General features: G+C 39.5%; 1 protein-coding gene across 1 annotated transcript in view; it reads right to left on the reverse strand.

Annotated features, from left to right (window-relative positions):
* The window catches only part of MEGF10 (multiple EGF like domains 10), a 138,440-nt gene that overhangs the window by 87,823 nt on the left and 24,864 nt on the right, over positions 1-25,753 (reverse strand). The window contains exon 4 of the mRNA XM_068981027.1: positions 1,511-1,603. Within this exon, the coding sequence (XP_068837128.1) occupies positions 1,511-1,603 (93 nt within the window). The remainder of the gene's footprint in view (positions 1-1,510; positions 1,604-25,753) is intronic.

Below are 25,753 nucleotides of genomic sequence, written 5' to 3' on the forward strand. Positions count from 1 at the left end.
AGTGTGGCTAGGACTAAAATTATTCCACAACTTTCCCCCTGAAATTAGTAATAACAAATCTCATTTTTCAGATGAAGAATACAGCCACTCTTCTCTTTCTCAATGGTTTATACAATAATGTTATTTTTCTTCTAAATGTGTAGGCACAACTGATCTTTAAGCTGGAAAAGTCAGTGAAAGCAACACTGCACTTGAGGTCAGTTAGCCAAAAAAATGGACATGAGCCAGATCCCACATCCTAAACATTTTGCCTCAACAGTGTGAACAAAATACCCACTCTCCTCCTGATCTCCAGCAGAAGCCAAACAAAACCCTGCAAGACAGTGACCCATTGGAATGGGACAGAGAGACATGTACACACACTCCCTAAGACACAATAAAAAGGCTCTTTCACATGGAATGTTCTGTGCACAGACAGCACAGGACCTCCCCTGGAGATCGATGCTGTTTTAGAGACAGCCAGGAAATCACAAGCCTAAAACAAAGTAGTTCTAACAAGATAAAGAATAACTTCCCCAATTCCAAAGGGAAGCAAGCAAAAATTCCTAAAACCAGCTTATCTATTATACATAGCCTGATGTTCTTTTTGACTGGTTTCAGGAATTCTTTGGTGGCAACGAGGACAAATCTGAGTTGTCATGAGAGCTTGGTAATTTGAAAACTATTATTCCCTTTCTCTAAATGTTAACATTTCATGCATTACAATTGAGTTGCACTTCAGCTCTTTCTCACATTTTTCGAGGCAAAATGAAGTATAAAGGAACAGGAAGAGTACACAATTACACGCGCAGCAAGGAGTTAGCCAGAAAACTTCAGTTTTAACTGTGAAATTTAGAAAAGCAACTGTATTACATGACGTACCATCATTTAATCCTCATAATCATGAATGCAGGATTTTAAGTGCAATATCATCCAAAACACCATCATTTTAGAATTGTAATTCTAATACAATGGAGACAAATTATATATTATGAATTAGTACCTACATGGTCACGAATTTTCATTTACTACCAGTAATTCACCCCGGTTATCTGAGAAAGGACTTATTATTGGTACCTCATAATTCAGAGATAAATAAACAACAATTGAAAATATCAATTTTGCTTCTGCTTTAAAACCAACAAGTGGTCAATTTTCATCACCAAGAAAATATATTAGATATATGAACAAGTAAAAACAGATGTCAGAATACAATAGCTGTGTTACCACAACTGCCTTACTGAATGAAGGAATCTGAATTCTGGATCCTACTCTGGAATATGTATTCACATTCACAGAAGTATTAGAGTCAGATTCCTGAGATCTCCTGCTTTCCAAGTGTCTTTCTTTATACTCTATTCATAACAGTCCTATGTATAATACATGTAGAGATTTCAAAGAAACGCTATTTGTGAGCCGGGTTGGGGATCCACACCACATTCTGCACTGGGCTGCAGAGGGAAACCCGTGGAGACAAGGGGCTCATACAGCAAAAACATCCGGAGACAGACAACGGCAGCTGCACACTTACCACTGGAGCAGTTGGTCCCACCCCAGCCAGGCTCACACTGACAGGTGTTTGGAGCAATGCAGCGACCATGGACACATTTATCAGCACAGTGGGCTGTCAGAGAGAAAAATCAATCAAATAAGGAAAGTTGGCACAAGAAAAAAAAACCCAACAACACAGCTGTTTCACATATCAGTCTCAAGTATCGCTTAAAAACAACATGCATGCTTGATAATTTTCTTCATTGCGTTCCTTGGTCCTCTTGCAGTCCTCTGTGTAACCAAACAATTCCCCTTCTGATTTTGATACCTCCAAATAAATGCCTTCATGTCTACTATTTAATTCTACTTCATGCTAAGTTAGAAAAGAAGTTTCAAGGAAAACTGCCTGATCTACTTTTAAAACAATTATCAATGACTACCAAATACAGCCTCTTTGTTTCAGCAGACGCATATGTGGCTGCACAAACGTACCACCGAGCAAGATCTCAGGACTCCAAGGCAACAGAGGAGACCAAAAGGTATTCCCTTCACATAATACCTTTACTAGAAACAACAGTCAAGTTTCTCTGTGCATGTGTTATTCACAACTACGACCCAGCAGAGCTAGACAGCCTTTGTTGAGGAGAATAGCTGAAAAAATGTCATCCAGGTCTTTAGGAAATAGTAAATCTCAGTTCCCATTTCATTACTGCATATTATTGGTTGACCCAACCTGTGAAGATAGGGGATATCATTGCAAACATGAGCAGACGGGTAGTCTGATGATTTCCGAAACAAAGCTCAGTGGATAGACGGAAGGGGACATCAGAGATATGCGGTGTTGAACGTTAGTGTCGCTCACATGGTTAAGCCTTCTTTAAAGTATCTGGATATATGAGTAATTGTGAAAACAATTCAGAAGAGTGTGGATTTAAGATCTTCCAAAATTTTACTTAAGGATGGTATAAGCTGTCCTACACTTGAGAGATAAGTTTTATTAATTCATTTGTTATTATAAAAATAAAATGGAGCTACTGCCCAATCATAAAATACCAACAAGCAAAATAAACCTGTCTCTTAAGGGAGAAAAGAAAATTATAATATTTTTCAATTTATATTTCCTCAATAAAATGGGAAAAAAATCTTTCTGTGTCATTAAATATCTTTAGTGTGATTTATATACTGTTGTAAGTCTACATTGTGTATATATTTATTATATATTATATTATTATCAGATATACACATATATATATGTTGCTGAGCCAAAAGTGATCATCACTTTTAAGGTTTTTATCAAGAAAATTCAGGCATGACGAGATATAAGGAAAAGACATTTTAGGTGAAGAGAAAGCAAAAGCAAGAGTAGAAGGAAAAATACATGGAAGTGAGAAGATCTGTCTGGGTACAGTGTTTGGAGCAGTATCTTTGGAAAGAGAGAGAGAGATACTTTGAAAATCAAAGTAAAGTATCAGGACTTGATTCTGAGAATTAGTGGAGAATATTCTAAAGAAAGATATAAATTTGTTACAAGAAACCATCAGGTAGGTCATCTGATGAGGACACTGCAACAGAATAGTGTGATCAAAATTTCAGGAAATAAAAGTTTACGTTCTATTACCAAAATGATTCCTTAATACCCAAGCAATTTGGTGAGGGGTACCAGCCATACGAGCTAGAGATTTTGACACTAGAGTTCCAAGGAGTTGCTTGTATGTGTGTGCTCACTCAGTCGTGTCCAGCTCTTTGCAGCCCCATGGACTGTAGCCCATCAGGCTCCTCTGTCCATGGGATTCTCCAGGCAAGAGTACTGGAGTGGATTGCCATTTCCTTCTCCATGGGAATCTTCCCCACCCAGGGACTGACCCATGTCTCCTTCTTTGGCAGATGGGTTCTTTACCACTGAGCCACAATTACATATGTAACTGTAAGTAAAAGCAAAATCTGTCTGTAACGTATGAACAACTGCCCTGTAACATGCTGACTTATGCTGCCAGGTTAAGTCGATATGAACCAATTTTAGGATTCAATGTCTCCTGCTATTTCCATGCATGTTTCATATTGTAGATGGGTCATTCATTCAAAAGGACTTACTATTAGTTCTTTAAATTTTAGGTATGCAAGTACAAGACAGCAAAATGCCATAACTGGAGTATGTAAGGTTCCACAAAATGTCACACAATGCCCAGAAGGTGTAATACTACGTTTAATAGGATGCAAACTTGTATTTCCTGAAATTCCTCTATACTGTTGCAGTATCTTCATCAGGTGACCTACCTGATGATTTCTTGTAACCAATTTATATCTTTCTTTAGAATGCTGCTGCTGCTGCTGCTGCTAAGTCGCTTCAGTTGTGTCTGACTCTGTGCGACCCCATAGACGGCAGCCCATGATGCTACCCCGTCCCTGGGATTCTCCAGGTAAGAACACTGGAGTGGGTTGCCATTTCCTTCTCCAATGCATGAAAGTGAAAAGTGAAAGTGAAGTCGCTCAGTTGTGTCCGACTCTTAGCGACCCCATGGACTGCAGCCCACCAGGCTCCCCCTTCCATGGGATTTTCCAGGCAAGAGTGCTGGAGTAGGGTGCCATTGCCTTCTCCGTTCTTTAGAATATTCCCCGGTAATCCTCAGAATAAAGTCCTGATACCTTACTTTGATTTTCAAAGTATCTCTCTCTCTTTCCAAAGATATTGCTCCAAACACTGCACCCAGACAGTTCTCACTTCCATTTATTTTTCTTTCTACTCTTGCTTTTGCTTTCTCTTCACCTAAAATGTCTTTTCCTTATATCTCTTCATGTCTGAATTTTCTTGATAAAAACCTTAAAAGTGATGATCACTTTTGGCTCAACAATATATATGGGTGTGTATCTTATAATAATATAATATATAATTTCCCCTAATTGTGCAGGGGATGGTCTGGATCCTGAATCACACCGTTACATGGTAGCATGTACACCCAGGACACTCACATCTTACAGAGGATGCTGGCACCCTTTGTAAACATGCAAACTTGACAGTATTTGGTGCAACTTGGCTAACGGAGTGATGACATCTATGTTTGCAACATATTGTTAGTGATCAGTCTTCAGACATCCAATTTCCAATTTCTCCTCCTTCAAGATAGTAAATCTACTTAAAATTCTGTTTCCACTTTCAAGTTTGAGAAGTTTAAAAAATTAGATACTATTTCTCTTTAATATGAAACCAGAGTTTTCTGTTACTGTGCATTTAAAACACAGAAATTGTATATACTGGTAGATGAAAAGAAGTACCATTCATATTCTCAAATTTCAATATTTATGTCTATTTAAAATATTCTTGTTCTCATCCATTAATTTTATACTAAGCAAATGTTATAAATGTTAACTTATAAGGTAAATTTATATTAATAAAACACAACTTTGTCTTTATATCTTAGGCATCTACATATAATTTCATTTGATCAAAAAATCAGTTCCACCACTTGAAACTTGGAAAATCTCTGGGTACCCAGGTCACTGGAGTGGATGACAGTAACCTGGGGGTTTATATCTATGAAGAGCATGTAGCCAGGAGAGGAGGAGTTTGGGGAGGTATTCCACGGGCAAGTCTCGATTTGCTCCTCTCTCTTTTTCCTCTCATTTTTTTCATTCCTTATCTTCCTTTATGCCTTCTTTTACTGCACATCTGTCTCTCCTCCAAACTATGACTTTGATATGCACAGTCATGATACAGACTATAAATTAAACTGTGGTTTTAGGTGCAGTTTAGCTCTTCACCCCTGGGTGACACCAAAAGATTTTGCACTGTACCCACCTGAATCAGCCAGAAAGAAAAGACTAAGCAAACCAGTCTAGAACCTTTTCTCTAATATATTACTAAAATGGGTTAAAAAAATGCATGGTAAGTTAAACCTGGGTATGAAAAGGTTAGGGATCAGAATTGCGTATGCTTGGATACCAATTGATTGTTCTTTGTTGCTCTTGTTTTGTTGATTTCAAGAAAGGATACTAAGTGAATTTCTACATGTAAACATCAAAGAAGATCTGCTTCAAAATGCTTTGAGATTGCTGAATACTCATACAAATGCTCTCGTGTTTGATTCCTGATGATACAAACTTTGTATTTTATGAAACGAACACCAAGAAGACTAGTCAATTGTAATAGACGAAAAAACTTCTATGATGGTAATTTTAAAATCTAGTTGTTTTTTTTTTTTTAATGAAAACCTTGAAATAACATTTGGCTAAAGTCTAAAGAAAATATAAGTAGATAGCAGAAAACAAATTAGACTGCAAATTAATTAGGAATTGGAAGGCACAATCTGCTTTCCTAACGATTTTTTTTTCCCTTCATTAAAGCTAGAGTCAAAGGAATCACCTCAAGGCATTGAAGCCTAAAGTCAAATAATGATCTAAATAATGAAATATATTGTTGGTACAGATCCTCAAAGGAAAGAACACAAAATTCTACTGCTATGTAGTGCAGAATCCACATGGCATTAGACTGCAGCACAAGCATCATCTCTCTTCCATGCCCTGTCCCATAGCTCGGGACTCCCCACACCCAGCAACATTTCTCATCAAGAACCCACAGACTAGAGAGAGCAAAGAGAGACAATGGAGGAGATGACAGCAAGCTAGAAAACTTTATGTCCTCTGATGTACCAGTTCTCCAAGTTGCAGGAAAACAACCATAGCATCTGTGGTGATAAACAGACTCTCCCTCTAGGAAACCGGTTGAGCTAGACCCCTACCCTAGTTTCATCTTTCCTCTTTCAGCCTCAAATGCCACCTACTCTGGGTGCTGAGCTTTCAGGACTAACAGCCTCCACGTGAGGAACCATGGTGAGTTAAAGACATGAATTTGTCATATAGAAAATTCCAAGGTCAGCTGGAAAAGAAGACAGGGAACAGCAGTCACTTGTAGCAAATGCTCAACAGCTTAAATTTCAAGAAGCACAAAAGAACCATCCTAAGTATGGCTTTCTCATCCATGGGAAACTGTCATTTTCTTCCCTATTGTATTACTATTTTTTTTAATATTTCTTTCTTTATTTTTGCCTGTACTGGGTCTTCATTGCTGACTTTTCTCTAGTTGCAGAGAACAAGGAATACTCTCTAGTTGCTGTATGTGGGCTTCTCATTGAGGTGGCTTCTCCTATTGCAGAGCATGGGCTCTTGGGCACTCGGGCTTCAGTAGCTGGGACACATGGGCTCAGTAGCTGCAGTTCCCAGGCTCTGGAGCACAGCCTCAATAGTTGTGCCACAGGGGCTTAGTTGCTCTGTAGTATGTGGCATCTTCTCAGATCAGGGATCGAACCTGAGACCCTTGCATTGGCAGGCAAATTCTTGACCACTGAGCCACCAGGGGAGCCCTGTTCTTATTTTCAGAAGTGCAATTAATAACAGGAAAATGCTAACAAAGACAGTCTACTCTACCCAATATGATTCTTTTTCACATCTCTCTTTAAGAAAATGGTGAAGAATCACATTCTGAGTTTTCTATCATCTTTTAGACACTGATGTAAGCTGAATCTGTGGAGCCATTTGGTACACCACTGTGGACACATCAGGTTGCCAGGGGCAGGCAGGGCATCCTCTCCCTCAAGAACTGGGGGGCAAGACACACTGATGAGAAAAACATGCTCTATCTTTGAAGTGAAAGCTGTGGACAGCCTGTCTGCCTGATGGACAGGTGAGGACTGACCTCATGACCCTGGAATCTTCTCTAATGAGGATCCTGTTTCAGCCTTAGTTCCTAAATCCATTTAAATCCCATCACCAGTTACATGGCTCTCATTCCTTTCACTTGTAAATACTTGCTTTTAATACTGGGAGCCACTAACTACACTCAATAGTTTTCTCTTCTGCCATAAACATTTCCCCTTGGATTTACACCTAAGCTATGGCAGAAAGGTGGAAGTAAGAGTAGACAGACTAGAGATGCCTTTAAACCAGTGGCATCATTAAACAGAATGCCTACTGTGTCTCAAAAGGATATATTATAATCAATGCATTTAAGTTCATTTGAAAAATGCTTCCATGACCATCTCTTGAAAATAACTGTCCACTAGAAACACACCAGATGGTCAATACCAAAATCTGATTGATTAAACTCTTTGCAGCCAAAGATAGAGAAACTCTATACAGTCAGCAAAAACAAGACCAGGAGCTGACTGTGGCTCAGATCATGAACTCCTTATTGCAAAATTCAGACCGAAATTGAAGAAAGTAGGGAAAACCACTAGACCATCCAGGTATGACCTAAATCAAATCCCTTATGATTATACAGTGGATGTCACAGATAGATTCAAGGGATTAGACCTGATAGACAGACTGCCTGAAGAACTATGGATGGAGGTTTGTGACATTGTACAGGAAACAGGGATCAAGACCATCCCCAAGAAAAAAGAAATGCCAAAAGGCAAAATGGCTGTCTGAGGAGGCCTTACAAATAGCTGAGAAAAGAAGAGAAGCCAAGAGCAAAGGAGAAAAGGAAATATATACCCATTTGAATGCAGAGTTTCAAAGAATAGCAAGGAGAGGTAAGAAAGCCTTCCTCAGTGATAAATGCAAAGAAATAGAGAAAAAAAATAGAATGGGAAAGACGAGATCTCTTCAAGAGAATTAGAGATACCAATGGAATATTTCATGCAAAGATGGGCTCGATAAAGGACAGAAATGGTATGGACCTAATAAAAGCAGAAGATATTAAGAAGAGGTGGCAAGAATACACAGAACTGTACAAAAAAGATCTTCATGACCCAGATAATCACAATGCTGTGATCACTCACCTAGAGCCAGACATCCTGGAACGTGAAGTCAAGTGGGCCTTAGGAAGCATCAGTACAAACAAAGTTAGTGAAGGTGATGGAATTCCAGTTGAGCTCTTTCAAATCCTAAAAGATGATGCTGTGAAAGTGCTGCACCCAATATGCCAGCAAATTTGGAAAACTAAGCAATGGCCACAGGACTGGAAAAGATCAGTTTTCATTCCAATCCCAAAGAAAGGCAATGCCAAAGAATGTTCAAACTACCCCAAAATTGCACTCATCTCACATGCTAGTAAAGTAATGCTCAAAATTCTCCAAGCCAGGCTTCAGCAATACGTGAACCGTGAAGTTTCAGATGTTCAAGCTGGATTTAGAAAAGGCGGAGGAACCAGAGATCAAATTGCTAACATCTGTTGGATCATCGAAAAAGGAAGAGAGTTCCAGAAAAACATTTACTTCTGCTTTACTGACTACGCCAAAGCCTTTGACTGTGTGGATCACAACAAACTGTGGAACATTCTTACAGATGGGAATACCAGACCACCTAACCTGTCTCCTGAGAAATCTGTATGCAGGTCAAGAAGCAACCGTTAGAACTGGACATGGAACAACAGACTGGTTCCAAATCGGGAAAGGAGTAAGTCAAGTCTGTATACTGTCACCCTGCTTATTTAACTTCTATGCAGAGTACATCATGCGAAATGCTGGGCTGGATGAAGCACAAGCGGGAATCAACATTGCTGGGAGAAATATCACTAACCTCAGATATGCAGATGACACCACCCTTAAGGCAGAAAGCGAAGAACTAAAGAGCCTCTTGATGAAAGTGAAAAAGGAAAGTGAAAAAGTTGGCTTAAAGCTCAACATTTAGAAAATGAAGATCATGGCATCCAGTCCCATCACTTTATGGCAAATAGATGGGGAAACAATGGAAACAGTGACAGACTTTATTTTCTTGGGCTCCAAAATCACTGCAGATGGTGTCTGCAAACATGAAATTAAAAGATGCTTGCTCCTTGGAAGAAACGCTATGACCAACCTAGACAACATATTAAAAAGCAGAGACACTACTTTACCAACAAAAGTCCATCTAGTCAAAGCTATAGTATTTCTAGTAGTCAAGTATGGATGTGAGAGTTGGACTATAAAGAAAGCAAAGCACCGAAGAATTGATGCTTTTGAACTGTGGTGCTGGAGAAGACTCTTGAAAGTCCCTTGGACTGCAAGGAGATCCAACCAGTCAATCCTAAAGGAAATCAGTCCTGAATATTCATTGGAAGGACTGATGCTGTAGCTGAAACTCCAATACCTTGGCCACCTGATGCGAAGAACTGACCCACTGGAAAAGACCCTGATGTTGGGAAGGATTGAAGGTGGGGAGGAGAAGGGGATGACAGAGGATGAGATGGTTTGATAGCATCACCGACTCAATGGACATGAGTTTGAGTAAGCTCTGGGAGTTAGTTGATGGACAGGGAAGCCTGGCATGCTGCAGTCCATGGGTTGCAAAGAGTCGGACACAACTCAGCCACTGAACTGAGAAACACACACCTTCTAGCTAATCCATCTTTCCTGAGAAGTCTATCTTGGTGCCATGAATAAAAAGTGACAAACCTTGTTTTGCTCATTTTTTTATTCTGAATTGCTACAGAGGAACATAGATTTTTTAGAGTTAAAGGTGCCTTTACTAAACACGATTCCCACATTTTTCAGATAAAAAAACTGAGACATGGAAAATGGAATGATTTTCCTAATATTTGCAGTGACATTAGAGGCAGCAAGAGTGACTCCAGGTGTCTGAATCTCAGTTGACCAAAACGTCTGATGAGTTTTGATGGGAGTGGGGAAGCAGGAAAGAAAGGATGAGAGCAGCTTCACTGGGTCAGATACTAGGGCAGGTATGCTAGATGGCTGCAAGTCAGGAGTTAGAAGATTCAGATGAGAAAAACAGAGAAAGTAGAGAATTGACTTCTAAGATAAATTTTATCCACTCCATATTTTTGTTTGTGGCCAATTATATGCAATGTATTTATAAAAGTCAAATTGTTGCTACAGTGTTCACTACAGAGAGGAATCATTTTGTTTTTATATTTGCAAACATTACATTGCAGCCTGCCTTCTTGTGTTTTTTTATGAAAAGGAATGGATTCCCTTCTCCTTCAATTCAAGGCTGTTACTGAGGTAGCAGGCACATTCCTGGACACTACTATGGATACAAAAATGGCAGACCAGGAGCTCTTAGTCTGCAAAGGAAGTCAAATATAGGCTCCCCAAACCCAAAAAATGCAGAGTGGAATGCAGGTGTAATACAGGGAAAGAATCTGACTGCAATGCAGGAGATTCCTGGGTTGTGAAGATCCCCTGGAGAAGGAAATGGCAACCCATTCTAGTATTCTTGTCTAGAGAATCCCTTGGACAGAGGAGCCTGGTAGGCTACAGTCCATGGGGTGCTAAAGAGTCAGACACAAATGAGCGATTGACAATACCCTACTACATGAACAAACACTGTGAAGCATATTCAATGTTTCCATTTATATGTAATCCAAATAGGCAAATCTATAGAGACAGAAAGTATATCAGTTGTTGACTAGGGCTGGGAGGGACTAAGTGTGAACGTGCAGTGATGGCTAATGGGTACAGGGTTTTACTGAGGAAATAAACATATTCTAAAATTGATTGTGTCCTGGTTGTACAACTCTGTAAAGATGCTAAAACCCACTAAATTATTAATGGCTGAATACTATGGTATTGAACTACATCTCAAAAAAGTCATCATAAAAATCTTGAAGAGAGCAATTAATTCCACCTGGAGTGAGAACAAGGAGAGTCTCAGGAAAGCGAGAATATCTGATCTGGGGAAGCAGGCACCTCTGGAATAAAGTTGCAGGAAAGAGAAGCCAACAGCAGCCGCCTCAGACTCCATTCTCTTTTCTTCTCACCCCCAAAGATACATAACACACTGCATAGGGCAAGGGGCTCTCACCCCACAGCCACCACAAGTTCATATATGTGACATGCATTGATGGCTGATCAGTCATGGAGAGTGAGAAAACACAGGGAGTCTAGAAAGTTGAAGTTAGTAAAGGTATTTTTTAAAATCCACACCTAAACTTCCTTCCCTTCCATTATTGATAGAGCTTTCATGACAGAGCTGGAAGGACAAGTACAAAGAACAATTACTGCCAATGTCTTTGGTGGACATCTTTAATTGTATACCTAATGTATAGTCTTCTTTCTACCTTAATTAACAGAATACCACTGTCACCAAGGACAATGACATGACCAGCAATAAACCACATTCCCAGCCCTCTTTCTGGATTGAAGTGTAGAGGGATAGGCTCAATGGTAAATGCAATTTCCCATCTCTTTCTTCTTCTTGATGCCCAGTATGTGGACAAAAAGGCTGAATCTGAAAATACCATCAGGCAACCTTGAGGGAGGGACTTCCCAGGTGGTGCAGTGGTAAAGACTCCACCTGCCAATATAGGAGACACAATAGATACAGGTTCAATCCTTGGGTTGGGAAGATCTCCTACATTAGGAAATGGCAACCCACTCCAGTAGTCTCACCTGGAAAATTTCACAGAGAAACCTGGCGGGTTGCAGTCCATGGGGTCACAAAGACTTGGACATGACTGAGCATGCGCGCGCGCGTGCACACACACACACACACACACACACCACTGAGGGAAGGGCCTAGGGAATCCTGGAACTCTTTGCTCTAAATTTCTTGCATGGATGAACAAATGCCATAAACCACTAACTTCCAGACATTTTATTACATAAAAAATAAAAAATTCCTCAGTAAATGTTTCCATTTTTCAACTATCTACTTATTGCAGCCAAACATGATTCCTAACATACACTGGCCCTTTGGAAGATTTTTCAGATCAGTCAGTTCCTGAGTTTTAAAAAAACTCTATAAGAGCAGAAAATAAGTATCTTAAAAATATCCCAAAAACACTTGGCAAAATCCAACATCCATTTCTGAAAAAAAATTCTCTACAACTGAGATTACTTAAAAAAAAAAAAAGAAAAAGAGCTTCCTTGACCTAAAGGGGCAAATATGAAAAACCTATCACTAAGATTAGACTAAACGGTAAAAGAATGACACATGACCCCTTCGATTAGGAACAAGACAAGGGTGTCTGCTGCTGTAACTGCTATTCAGCGAGGTTCTAACAAGGTAATAATGCAAGAAAACAGAAGTATCAATAAAAGATTGGGAAGGAAGAAGTAAAACTGTCTTTGCTTACAGATTATTGAAATATATGTATGTATGCAGAAAATCTAATGGAAATCTACTAAAAAAAAGGTACTAAAATAATAAGAGAGTTTAACAAGTTTACCAATAAAAAACAATATAAAAAACTTAATTATATCTCCATATACAAGGGAGAAACAATCAGCAATGGAAATTTTAAAAGCCAATTATAATAACACCAAAAATATGAAAAATTTAGGGATAAATCTGACCAAGGATGTGAAAGACCTATACACTAATAACTAACAACACTGCTGACAGAAATTAATTAAGCTACCAAGCAAAGTGACCTATTTGACATTTACAGAACACCTCACCCAACAACCACAGAATATACGGGATATTCTCTCCAAATGTACACCCGTGGCAGATTCATGTTGATGTATGGCAAAACCAATACAGTATTGTAAAGTAAAAAATAAATAAAATAAAATAAAATAATAGAAAAAAATAAAGAAAAAAATAGAGACATTACTTACAAATCAGATGACTCACTACTGTTTAGATTAATTTTCTCACAAATATATCGACAGATTCAATGCAATATCACTTAAAATCTGAACAGTTTCATTGGTTGAAATTGACAAGCTGATTTTAAAATTCATATGTAAATACAAAGGACCTACAATAGCCAAAACAACTCAGAAAAGATAAAGACTAATACTATTTGATTTAAAGACTCAAAAACTACAGTAATTAAGTCAGTGTGATATTGATGTGTGTGCTTAGTCACTCAGTTGTGTCCAACTCTTTGTGACCCTTTGGACTGTAGCCCGCCAAGCTCCCTCTGTCCATGGGATTTTTCAGACAAAGAAACTAGAGTAGGTTGCCATTTCCTCCTCCAATATTGATGTATATTTATAGACAAACAGATCAAGGGAACAGAAGATAGTCAAACAATCCACACATATATGGACAGTTATCCTTTGACGGGGCACAAAGATAATTCAGTGAAGAAAGAATAGTCTTCTCAATGATATTGGAAAATGTGGATATCTATGTGCAAATAAATAAACATGGATATATAACTTTGCTGCTACTGCTACTGCTGCTAAGTCGCTTCAGTCGTGTCTGACTCTGTGTGACCCCAGAGACGGCAGCCCACCAGGCTCCCCCGTCCCTGGGATTCTCCAGGCAAGGACACTGGAGTGGGTTTCCATTTCCTTCTCCAATGCATGGAAGTGAAAAGTGAAAGTGAAGTCGCTCAGTCGTGTCAGACTCTTCGCAACCGCATGGACTGCAGCCTACCAGGCTCCTCCATCCATGGGATTTTCCAGGCAAGAGTACTGGAGTGGGGTGCCATTGCCTTCTCCAATATAACTTTGTACCACATACAAATATTAACTCAAAATGAATCATACACATAAATATAAAACTTAAAAGTATATAGCCCCTAGAAAAAAACGTAGGAAAAAACCTTTGTGACCTTGAATTGGGCAAAGACTTCTTAGCTGTGGTACCAAAAGTACAATTTGCAAAGAACAAATTAATAAATTTATCCATCAAAACTAAAAAACTCTGCTCTTCAAAAAATATCATTAAGAGATTGAAAAGATGAGTCACAGAAGAGAAGAAATATTTATTTAAAAACTAGCTGATAAAGAACTTGTATTCAGAATATACAAAAAAATACTAAAGATAAACAGCTCAATTACAAACAAATAAACAGACAAAAGATTTCCTCGCTTCACCAAATAATATGTATTAACAGTACATATGTCTTGAAAAGATGTTCAATATCACTAGGCACCAAAAGAGTATGAATTAAAACTACAATAAAATAATAGTACATTATATCCACTCAAATGACTGAAATGAGAAAGACTGACTGTACCAAGGATTGGAGAAATTAGAACTCTCATTACATTGCTAGCTGACCTACTCTGGAAATTTTATTCAGTTTCTTACATTGCTTATAGACATTTGTATTTTTTTCAGCTTTTGGTTACTACAGACAAAACATCTCTACACTGTGTACAAAGACTGTACCAAATGATTCAGCCATCCTACACCAAGGTATTACCCAAAAGAAATGAAGGCATACATCCGTACCAAGAGTTTCACACAAATTCTCAGAGAAACTTTACTTGTAATTTCTAAAACCCAGAAACAATCCAAGTGTCCATAAATAGATAAAAGAATAAATAAATTATGGTATATCTATATAACAGAATACTACTCAGCACTAAAAAGAAATAACTCAATAATATATCTGACAATATGGATAAATCCCAAAGTGAACATGCTCATTGAAAGAGACCAGAAGCAAAAAAGAACATACTGTGATTGCATGTATTAATATAAAGCTCTAGAAAATGCAAACCAACCTAAAGTGACTGCAGGTAGACCAGTGGTTGCCTGAGGGTGGGTGGCGGGGGGGGGGGGGGCAGGGGGTGCAGGCAGGAATGGCTGGGAGGAATTACAAAGGGACATGAGCAAATATTTACGCATGATGAACAAGTTCACTATCGTGATTGATGTGATCTCATGATTACAGACATATGTCAGTACCTATCAACTCATACCCTTAAGTATGTGCAGTTTATTTTAGGACACTTTTACCTCAGTAAAGCTCTTCTTAAAAAAGGAAAGGTAGAACATGAGAAGAACTTCCAGAGAGGGGCAAAGAGACCTCTCTCTATACAAATCAGTCAGTTCAGTTCAGTTCAGTCACTCAGTTGTGTCCGACTCTTTGCGACCCCATGAATCGCAGCACGCCAGGTCTCCCTGTCTATCACCAACTCCCAGAGTTCACTCAGACTCACGTTTATTGAGTCCGTGATGCCATCCAGCCATCTCATCCTCTGTCATCCCCTTCTCCTCCCGCCCCCAATCCCTCCCAGCATCAGAGTCTTTTCCGATGAGTCAACTCTTCACAAGAGGTGGCCAAAGTACTGGAGTTTCAGCTTTAGCATCATTCCTTCCAAAGAAATCCCAGGGTTGATCTCCTTCAGAATGGACTGGTTGGATCTCCTTGCAGTCCAAGGGACTCTCAAGAGTCTTCTCCAAAACCACAGCTCAAAAGCATCAATTCTTCAGCACTCAGCTTTCTTCACAGTCCAACTCTCACATCCATACATGACCACAGGAAAAACTATAGCCTTGTCTAGACGGACCTTAGTCAGCAAAGCAATGTCTCTACCTTTGAATATACTATCTAGGTTGGTCATAACTTTTCTTCCAAGGAGTAAGTGTCTTTTAATTTCATGGCTGCAATCACCATCTGCAGTGATTTTGGAGCCCCCCAAAATAAAGTCTGACACTGTTTCCACTCTTTCTCCATCTATTTCCCATGAAGTGATGGGACCAGATGCCATGATCTTCGTTTCCTGAATGTTGAGCTTGAAGCCAACTTTTTCACTCTCCTCTTTCACTTTCATCAAGAGGATTCTTAGCTCCTCTTCACTTTCTGCCATAAGGGTGGTATCATCTGCATATCTGAGGTTAGTGATATTTCTCCCGGCAATCTTGATTCCAGCTTGTGTTTCTTCCAGTCCAACGTTTCTCATGATGTACTCTGCATAGAAGTTAAATAAGCAGGGTGACAATATACAGCCTTGACGTACTCCTTTTCCTATTTGGAACCAGTCTGTTGTTCCATGCCTAGTTCTAACGGTTGCTTCCTGACCTGCATACAGATTTCTCAAGAGGCAGGTCAGGTGGTCTGGTATTCCCTTCTCTTTCAGAATTTTTCCACAGTTTATTTTGATCCACACAGTCAAAGGCTTTGGCGTAGTCAATAAAGCAGAAATAGATGTTTTTCTGGAACTCTCTTGCTTTCTCCATGATCCAGCGGATGTTGGCAATTTGATCTCTGGTTCCTCTGCCTTTTCTAAAACCAGCTTGAACATCAGGGATTTCACGGTTCACGTATTGCTGAAGCCTGGCTTGGAGAATTTTGAGCATTACTTTACTAGCATCTGAGCTAACACTAAAACACTACAAACATACTTTGCAATTTCAGTAAGTGTGGTCATAGGAGAGTGGGCTCTCCAAATGTTTATGAAGATATTTGTTTTAGAGCCTCCCAACACATATTTATTTTGGGAAATGCCGATATGACAAACTCACAATGCAATGTTCTACACTAAGCTTCTCTACAAAGTAAATGACATATACAAGGGAAACAATGAAATTGACTATTGTAATGGATCCCACACAAGGGATTGTAATGCCATCTGTGGAGCACATAATCCTATTCATTTATTTAAAAATGGAAAGTTTTCAGCTTAATTCCACACATACACAGGCATTAGCTCTTCTGGCCACAACTCCCACATTGTGTCTCTTTAAGTTAAATCAGATTTGAATAATGTAAGTAACATGATCCTAATGGACCAGAGTTTCAAAAAGTTAACAAGTGCTGAAATAAACTCTAATTCTCCTAAGTACAAATTCCTAACAAATCAGCCTACAAACTGGCTTGATGACACAACTGCAAACCGATTCAATTTGGGAAAGATTTCGGAATCATCAGGAGACAGTTGAGAGAAGAAATCAGAAGGAAGATACCTTCATTTGGGATAAATTATTTTCCTTCCTGTCTGGTCATGCTTGTATCTACTGGGAAAGCATGGTGATTCTGTGGGAACTGCCACACCAGGCTCTTCTGTTTTTAGAATGGCATTCCTCTTGGTCTGACCACTTTCTACGGAGCCATGGAATTCTGTGACAAATATGCCTTCCCACAGCATGCTTTGCACCCCCATGACATCTCTCTGTCTGCCCTACTTCATTGCGCTGGTACTTGTTTCCAGATACTTTGCTTCTGGCTCTCCAACAAGTTTGAATCACATGTTAATAATAAACGCCAGCTCCAGGGAAAGTGAAGAGGGCAGTGGTGGTCATAGTGGCCACTTTTCCCATTCAGTGTCTTTCCTCCTTGGTGATGGCCCCTGGACATTTCCTTCTGGACTCTGGTGCCCTCATGTCCTTTATGCTCGCCTTCTCTGTCAGTGCTAACTTGAGAATAAATGGAGTTCTCATAGCCAAGAATCAATGACTAATTATAACAACTAAGGTTATTTCCCTTGTCAGGGACATTTGCATTTCACTATGGAAGCCTTAAGCCAAATGTCTATATTAAGTGGCAGAAGTTCTTCAGGAAAGGGAGGATCAAACATCTAAAAGAAAGCTGGCAGCAGGATTATTGTTATAGAAGGGCTCATAAAAATCAGGGAACACAAACTCAAATGCCTGCAGGAGCCAGGGGGATCAAGGAAAAGAATAAGTAGGTCAGTTAAGGCCTGGAAAATCCAGAGAGCATGTGCTCATTTAAAATGGAGCAGCTCCAGGGGGGTCAAAAGGTACAAACTTCCAGGTATAAAATAAAAATAAGTCATGGGAACATAATGTACAGGATGGTAACTATACTTAATAATCCTGTATAGCATATCTGAAAGTTGCTAAGAGAAAAGACCATAAAAATCCTCATCACAAGACAAAACCATTTGTAACTATGTGTGGTGACAAGCATTACCTAGCCCTACTTTGGGCTAAGTGGACCAAACAAAACATGATTATGTGTCAAACCATTCAGCCTGCTAGTTTGTCACCTCCAACAGAGAGTACCGGCCTGCTTTATCCACACATCGGTGACAGTCTTAAAATGTTCAGAATAAAGAGCCATAAAGCTCTTTGACAGACTGTGTTTTAAACTTATCCATCCTTTTCTCTTAATTTTAGTATTCACTCTTGTACTAACTGCAAATCTATGATTTATACAGCCATTTCAAGTTAATATCAAAATCAGCTTCATACACAGAAGCAGATAACTCCTTGACAACTTCACTTCTGGTAAACAACCATTTGCCATGAAATAGCTCTATTAATAATAGTTCTGTACTTGGAAGGAAGGCCCAGCCAACGCTGTACCAATTGATGAAGATAGTAAATAGGTGTATTGTCTATACAATGATGAAAGGAAGGAAGTGTCTGCTATATCCTGTCATGACTCAACTAAAATTTCTCTTTCTGGAGTTGTTTAAACAGACATTATCACTGTCCTTAGAGGACATTACAGAGTGACACAGCCAACATGCCTGAAAAAGACATCTATCAGGGTGTTCCCCTTCAAGAACAATGATTCAGCACTCACCCACAGACAAAAAAGCCTTCATGGGAGCTATGGAATCCAACACCATATACCAAGGGACCCAGAAGCAGTCTCACCTAACCATGCGTCAAGTAATGGACATACAGAGCTATTCCCAGCTGTGGACACTGAGTGGCCTATGAACTCTCCAGTCCATCTTGGCTATGATCTAGGAACCCCAAGAGAACAATGTATTAGACAATAACACCTGGATGAGATAGCCTTTGAGAAGTACCAGGTGTCCAGAGGAGAAGCTCTAGCACATTACTGGAGAAAAAAACAACAAAAAAAAAAGATATATCAGTTTGGACACACTGGAGAGGGTAAGAGGAATGGTTAGACTTTATGCACACCACCCCTCCCAGAGCACATGTTGAGCGAGTCCTTCACATCCTGTGATTTCTCATGTGGGGGCAAGCTAGTGCATATGAATGAGTGGAGCTTCCCCCCAGCTGTGTAGGACTTTGTCAAAGAAGCCTCTTCCTCTCTTACTATGTTCAAGAGTATGGAGTTGTGAGCTACATGACCAAGGGGAGGGAAGAAGAGCAGAAAGAAATCTCAGAGAGCATTAAAGAAATGTGGATCCAACTATGCATGTCACAGTGTCTATCAAGAAGCCCACCCATGTGCAAAAGCAGATGCTGAGCCTGTGGATACCCCCAGTTGGTCCACGGGCATTCCCAGTAGTCTGTGTACCTCAACCAATGCCACCCCCTACTATTTATCTAGCTTTCTGTGCAAGCTGCCAACACAGCTTCAACATCAGTCCTTCCAGTGAATATTCAGGACTGATTTCCTTTAGGATGGACTGGTTGGATCTCCTTGCAGTCCAAGGGACTCTTAAGAGTCTTCTCCAACATTACAGTTCAAAAGCATCAATTCTTCAGTGTTCAGCTTTCTTTATAGTCCAACTCTCACATCCATACATGACCACTGGAAAAACCATAGCTTTGACTTGATGGACCTTTGTTGGCAAAGTAATGCCTCTGCTTTTTAATATGCTGTACTGTGGTCATAGTTTTTCTTCCAAGGAGGAAGCATCTTTTAATTTCATGGCTGTAATCACCATCTGCAGTAATTTTGGAGCCCAAGAAAATAAACTCTGTTACTGTTTCCATTGTTTCCCCATTTATTGATCAGTTCCCCATCTACTCCCCATCTACTGATCAGTGATCAATGCAAAGAAATAGAGGAAAACAATAGAATGGGAAAGATTAGAGATCTCTTCAAGAAAATTAGAGATACTAAAGGAACATTTCATGTAAAGATGGGCACAATAAAGGACAAAAATGGTATGGACCTAACAGAAGCGGAAGATATTAAGAAGAGGTGGCAAGAATACACAGAACTACACAAAAGATGTTCATGACCCAGATAACCATGATGGCATATCAATAGAAGGTCTCAGAAAGTCTCAGAATCCCCAGCAAAGCTGACAGAAGACATTTTATCTACCAAAATCAGTAAGGGAAGACTGAGGAGGTGACTGCTACTGCAAAAGGGAAAACAGAAACAGAACATTAAATATCAAGGAGACATGACATCACCAAAGAAGCATAATAATCCTCTGGTAACCAACATCAAAGACATGGAGACCTGAGATTTACCTAATAAAGAATTAAAAACAGCTTTTTAAAAAGAAGCTCAGTAAACTACAAGAAAACATGGACAGACAATTCAATAAGATCAGGATAAATACACAAGCAAGAAGCTTAATAAAGCAATGGAAATCACAAAAAAACAACCAAACAAATTCTGGATCTGAAGAATATAATGAATGAAGTGAAACAATACAATAGAGAGCATCAACAAAGGAATTTATCAAACAGAAAAAAGAATCTGTGAAAAGGAAGACATTTTAATAGCATCCCGTCAGAGGAGAACAAAGAAAAAAAGAATAAAAAGGAGTTAAGAAAGCCTAGTTATCTATAGCGTACCATAAAGGGAATCAACAGCAAATCATGAAAGAAAAGAGAGGGAAAAGGAAGCAGAAAGCTTATTTAAATAAATAATGGCTGAGAACGTCCTAAGTGTAGGAGAGGTTTGGATGTTTAAGTACATGAACCTCATAAGTCACCAAACAAATTTAACTTAAAGAGATCTTCTTTAAGTCACATTCTTTTAAAACTGTCAAAAATTTAAGACAAAGAGGAATCTTAAAAGCAGCAGGAGAAAATAAGCTTGTAACTTACAAAGGAGCCCTCATAAAACTGTGGGCTGATTCCTCAGTAGAAAGCTTAAAAGCCTGGAGATAAAGATGTATTCAAAGTTTCAAAAGACAAAAAATACTAAGCAAGAATACTCTATCCAGCAGTTGTCCCTCAAAATGCAGGAGAAATAGAGAACTCTCCCAGAGAAACAAAAGCTGAAGGAGTTCATCACCATCATAACTTCCCTTAAGAAATTCTAAAAAGCTTTCTAAGTCTGTGAGTCTCTGTTTTTTTAGTAAGTTCATTTGTTTCATTTCTTTTTAGAATCCACATTTAAGGATGTCATATGATATGTCTCTCCAATACAAAATAAAAAGTTTCAAGTTTGGGGGGAAAATGCTAAAAAGAGTTCTTTGAGCTGAAATAAAGGGATGCTAATTACTGACATAAAAATATGAAAATATATAACACGCTGGTAAAGGCAAATATAAGTCAAATTTAGAATACTCTGATACAAACAGGATACATGCACTCCCAATTCAGTATGGCACCCCACTCCAGTACTCTTGCCTGGAAAAGCCCATGGATGGAGGAGTCTGGTAGGCTGCAGTCCATGAGGTCGCTAAGAGTCGGACACGACTGAGCGATTTCAATTTCAATTCAATAATTCACATAAGATATGGAAATAAACAAAATGCCCACCAATGGATGCCTAAAAGAAATGAAAACATTCCTAGAAACATACCAACTTCCAAGACCAAGTCAAGAAGTAGATAATCAGAGCAGACCAGCTACTAGTAATGAATCTGAATCAGCAACTAAAAATCTTTTGACAAACAAAGTACAGCACTGGACAGTTTCACATGATAATATAACCAAACATATAAAGAGTTAATACCTATCCTTCTCAAACTCTGCTAAAACTCCCAAACTCATTCTACAAGGCCATCACTTGTTCTTCAGTTGTTAAGTCATGTCTGACTCTTTGCAGCCCCAAGGACTGCAGCAACCAGACTTCCCTGTCCTTCACTATTTCCTGGAGTTTGCTCAGATTCATGTCCATTGAGTCAATGATGCCATCTAATCATACCTTGTTACCAAAACCAGACAGAGACTCTCAAAAAAAAAAACACTACAGGCCAATATTTCTGATGAATAAATATACAAAATTCCCCAACAAAATATTAGCAAACTGAATTCAATAATATATAAAAAGGTCATACACTAAAACAGGTACATGAAAAGGTGCTTGTCATCACAATTATCAGGAAAATGCAAATCAAAACCACAAGGAGGTTTCAACCTACCTCACACCTGTTAGAATGGCTATCATCAAAAAATGAGATAACAAGTGTCCGTAAGGATATAGAGAAAATTTGAACACTTTTGCACTATTAGTGGGAATGAAAAATGATATGGTCACTATGGAAAATAGTATGTAGGCTACTGAAAAAATAAAAAATTGAACTTCCATATAATTCAGCAATCCTCTTTCTGGGTGCATATACAAAGAAATAAAATCAGTATCTCAAAGAGACATCTGCACTGCCCTGTTTAATGCACGAGCGTTCATAATAGCCAAGATGTGAAAACAATCCAAATTTCCTTAGGCTGATGAGTGGATAAAAAAATGTGAGATCATATAATATGTGTGTATATATATATGTGTGTGTGTATACATACACACCTACATACATATACATACATATTCAACTATTACTTATTCATAAAAAAGGAAATTCTGCCACTTGTGACATGGATGGCCCTGAAGGCATTATTCTAAGTGAAGTAAATCAGACAGAGAAACAGAAATACTGTATGATATCATTTATAAGTGGAATCTGAAAAGACAGACTAATAGAAAGTAGAATGGTGGTTTCCAGGGGGTGGGAGTGAGAGAAATGGGGAGAGGTTTGTCCATGGGCACAAACTTTGAGTTGCAAGATGAATAATTTCTTGGGAGCTAATGTACAGCAGAATGATTATAGATAACAACATTATACTGCTGCTGCTGCTGCTAAGTCGCTTCAGTCATATCCAACTCTGTGAGACCCCAGAGACGGCAGCCCACCAGGCTCCCCCATCCCTGGGGTTCTCCAGGCAAGAATACTGGAGTGGGTTGCCATTTCCTTCTCCAGTGCATGAAAGTGAAAAGTGAACATGAAGTTGCTCAGTCGTGTCCGACTCTTAGCGACCCCATGGACTGCAGCCCACCAGGCTCCTCCGTCCATTGGATTTTCCAGGCAAGAGTACTGGAGTGGGGTGCCATTGCCTTCTCCAACATTACACTACATACTTAAAAGCTGTTAAGAGATTAAATTTTAAATATTCTCACCACAAAAAATACAATGGCAATTATGTTAGATTAAGGAGGCGTTAACTAACCCTTTTATGGTAATCATTTTGCAATATGAAAGTCTATCAAATCATCACACTGTATACCTTAAACTTACACAATGATATTTGTCAATAATATCTCAATAAGGTTGAAGAAAACAAGAAAATAAACATCTAAAGAGTTCTGATATAGTTCAGTGCAGTTCAGTCACTCAGTTGTGTCTGACTCTTTGCAACCCCATGAATCACAGCACACCAGGCCTCCCTGTCCATCACCAACTCCCAGAGCTCACTCAAACTCATGTCCATCAAGTCAGTGATGCCATCCAGCCATCTTTTCCTCCGTTGTCCCCTTCTCCTCCTGCCCCCAATCCCTCCCAGCATCAAAGTCTTTTCCAATGAGTCAATTCTTCGCATGAGGTGGCCAACGTAATGTAGTTTCCGCTTTAGCATCAGTCCTTCCAAAGAACACCCAGGACTGATCTCCTTTAGAATGGACTGGTTGGATCTCCTTGCAGTCCGAGGGACTCTCAAGAGTCTTCTCCAACACCACAGCTCAAAAGCATCAATTCTTCGGCACTCAGCTTTCTTCACAGTCCAATTCTCACATCCATACATGACCACTGGAAAAACCATAGCCTTGACTAGATGGACCTTTGTTGGCAAAGTAATGTCTCTGCTTTTTAATATTCTATCTAGGTTGGTCATAACTTTCCTCCCAAGGAGTAAGCATCTTTTAATTTCATGGCTGTAATCACCATCTGCAGTGATTTTGGAGCCCAAAACAATAAAGTCTGACACTGTTTCCACTGTTTCCCCATCTATTTCCCACGAAGTGATGGGACCAGATGCCATGATCTTTGTTTTCTGAATGTTGAGCTATAAGCCAACTTTTTCACTCTTCTCTTTCATTTTCATCAAGAGGCTTTTTAGTTCCTCTTCACTTTCTGCCATAAGGGTGGTGTCATCTGCATATCTGAGGTTAGTGATATTTCTACCAGCAATCTTGATTCCAGCTTGTGTTTCTTCCAGCCCAGAGTTTTTCATGATGTACTCTGCATAGAAGTTAAATAAGCAGGGTGACAATATACAGACTTGACGTACTCCTTTTCTTATTTGGAACCAGTCTGTTGTTTCAGGTCCAGTTCTAACTGTTGCTTCCTGACCTGCATATAGGTTTCTCAAGAGGCAGGTCAGGTGGTCTGGTTCCCATCTCTTTGGAACCAGTCTGTTGTTCCATGTCCAGTTAAATATTTATAATTTCCAGTCTAAGGTTATATAAAAGCAAACCAAAGGCCTTACAGCATCATTTCCCAAATAAGTAGAGTCTAGAAACTATCAGTTCCATTGTGTTCTTAGAAGAAATAGAAAAGAGGGGTGGAGGGGTAGGGAATTTTATGGTCAAGTAAGTTTGAGGCATGCCTTTACTTCAACAAAAATTTAAAAGCCAAATTTAAATTTTTGAGAAAGGCAATCTAGAAAAAGGCATTTTCCAATTTTACTGGCTAAATGCAACTGTGAATTCTGCAAAAAGAGTACTCAGTAGCTCACCCAAGGGCCATGCAATTACACATAATGCCCAGGGGGTCCAAGTCTCTGGACTTCTCTGGATCAACAGATGGATTTCATCTGAGGTAGCACATTTCTTTTTCTATCCCTTGATTACATGCTAAGTTCAATCAACTGATTCAGTTGTTTTTTAAAGCTTGGGGCTTCCCTGGTGGCTCAGTGGTAAAGAATCCACCTGCTAATGCAAGAGATGCAAGTTCGATCCATGGATCAGGAAGATCACCTAGAGAAGGGAATAGCAACCCACTCCAGTATTCTTGCCTGGGAAATCCCATGGACAGAGGAGCCTAGAGGGCTATGGTCCATGGGATCGCGGAGTTGAACACGACTTAGCACCTAAAACAAACAACAAAATGAAAGTTTAAACCTCAGTTTGGGTGGCATATCTGTAGACTTGCCATACAGCCTTTGCTTCTCCAATGAGCCCAGCTGGTCAGGGAGGCCCACCTTCACACCATGCTGCCCTCTGCGACCTAACTAAGATGGCTGCTTTTCTATGTGGTGGTTCTCTTGGAACTCTAGATAATTTCCTCCCAAACTTTTTAAGAATTACTCATCAAGGAACAAAAGGGAAAAACTACCTCTGGAACTTGGACTATTGCTATAACTTCGGGAAAGAAGACTGGCTTCCCCGGTGGCTCAGTGGGAAAGAATCTGCATGCGATGCAGGAGACTGGGTTCGATCCCTGGGTCAGGAAAATCGCCTGGAGAAGGAAATGGCAACCTACTCCAGCATTCTTGCCTGGAGAATCCCATGGACACAGGAGCTTGGTGGGCTGCAGTCCATGGGGTCACAAAGAGTCAGACACAACTGAGCAACTACATTTCCAAGCTTGTGTAAGATTATTCCCTGGAAGAGGCAATGGCACCAGTATTCTTACCTGGAGAATCCCACGGACGGAGGAGCCTGGCAGCCTACAGTCCACAGAGTCACAATGAGTTAGACATGACTGAGCGACTGAGTACCCAGAACAGGAAAGATCAGTACCCACAGAGCACTGCCTGTATCAATCTCTCCCTTTAGCATCTGTGTATGTGGTTGGAGGGATGTACTAAGTTTACCACTGGATTAATTGTGAAAGTGCTGATAGCAGCTATCCCAGACTAAAAAATGCAA

The sequence above is a fragment of the Capricornis sumatraensis genome, chromosome 9 (assembly GCF_032405125.1).
Source record: "Capricornis sumatraensis isolate serow.1 chromosome 9, serow.2, whole genome shotgun sequence".
NCBI lineage: Eukaryota > Metazoa > Chordata > Mammalia > Artiodactyla > Bovidae > Capricornis > Capricornis sumatraensis.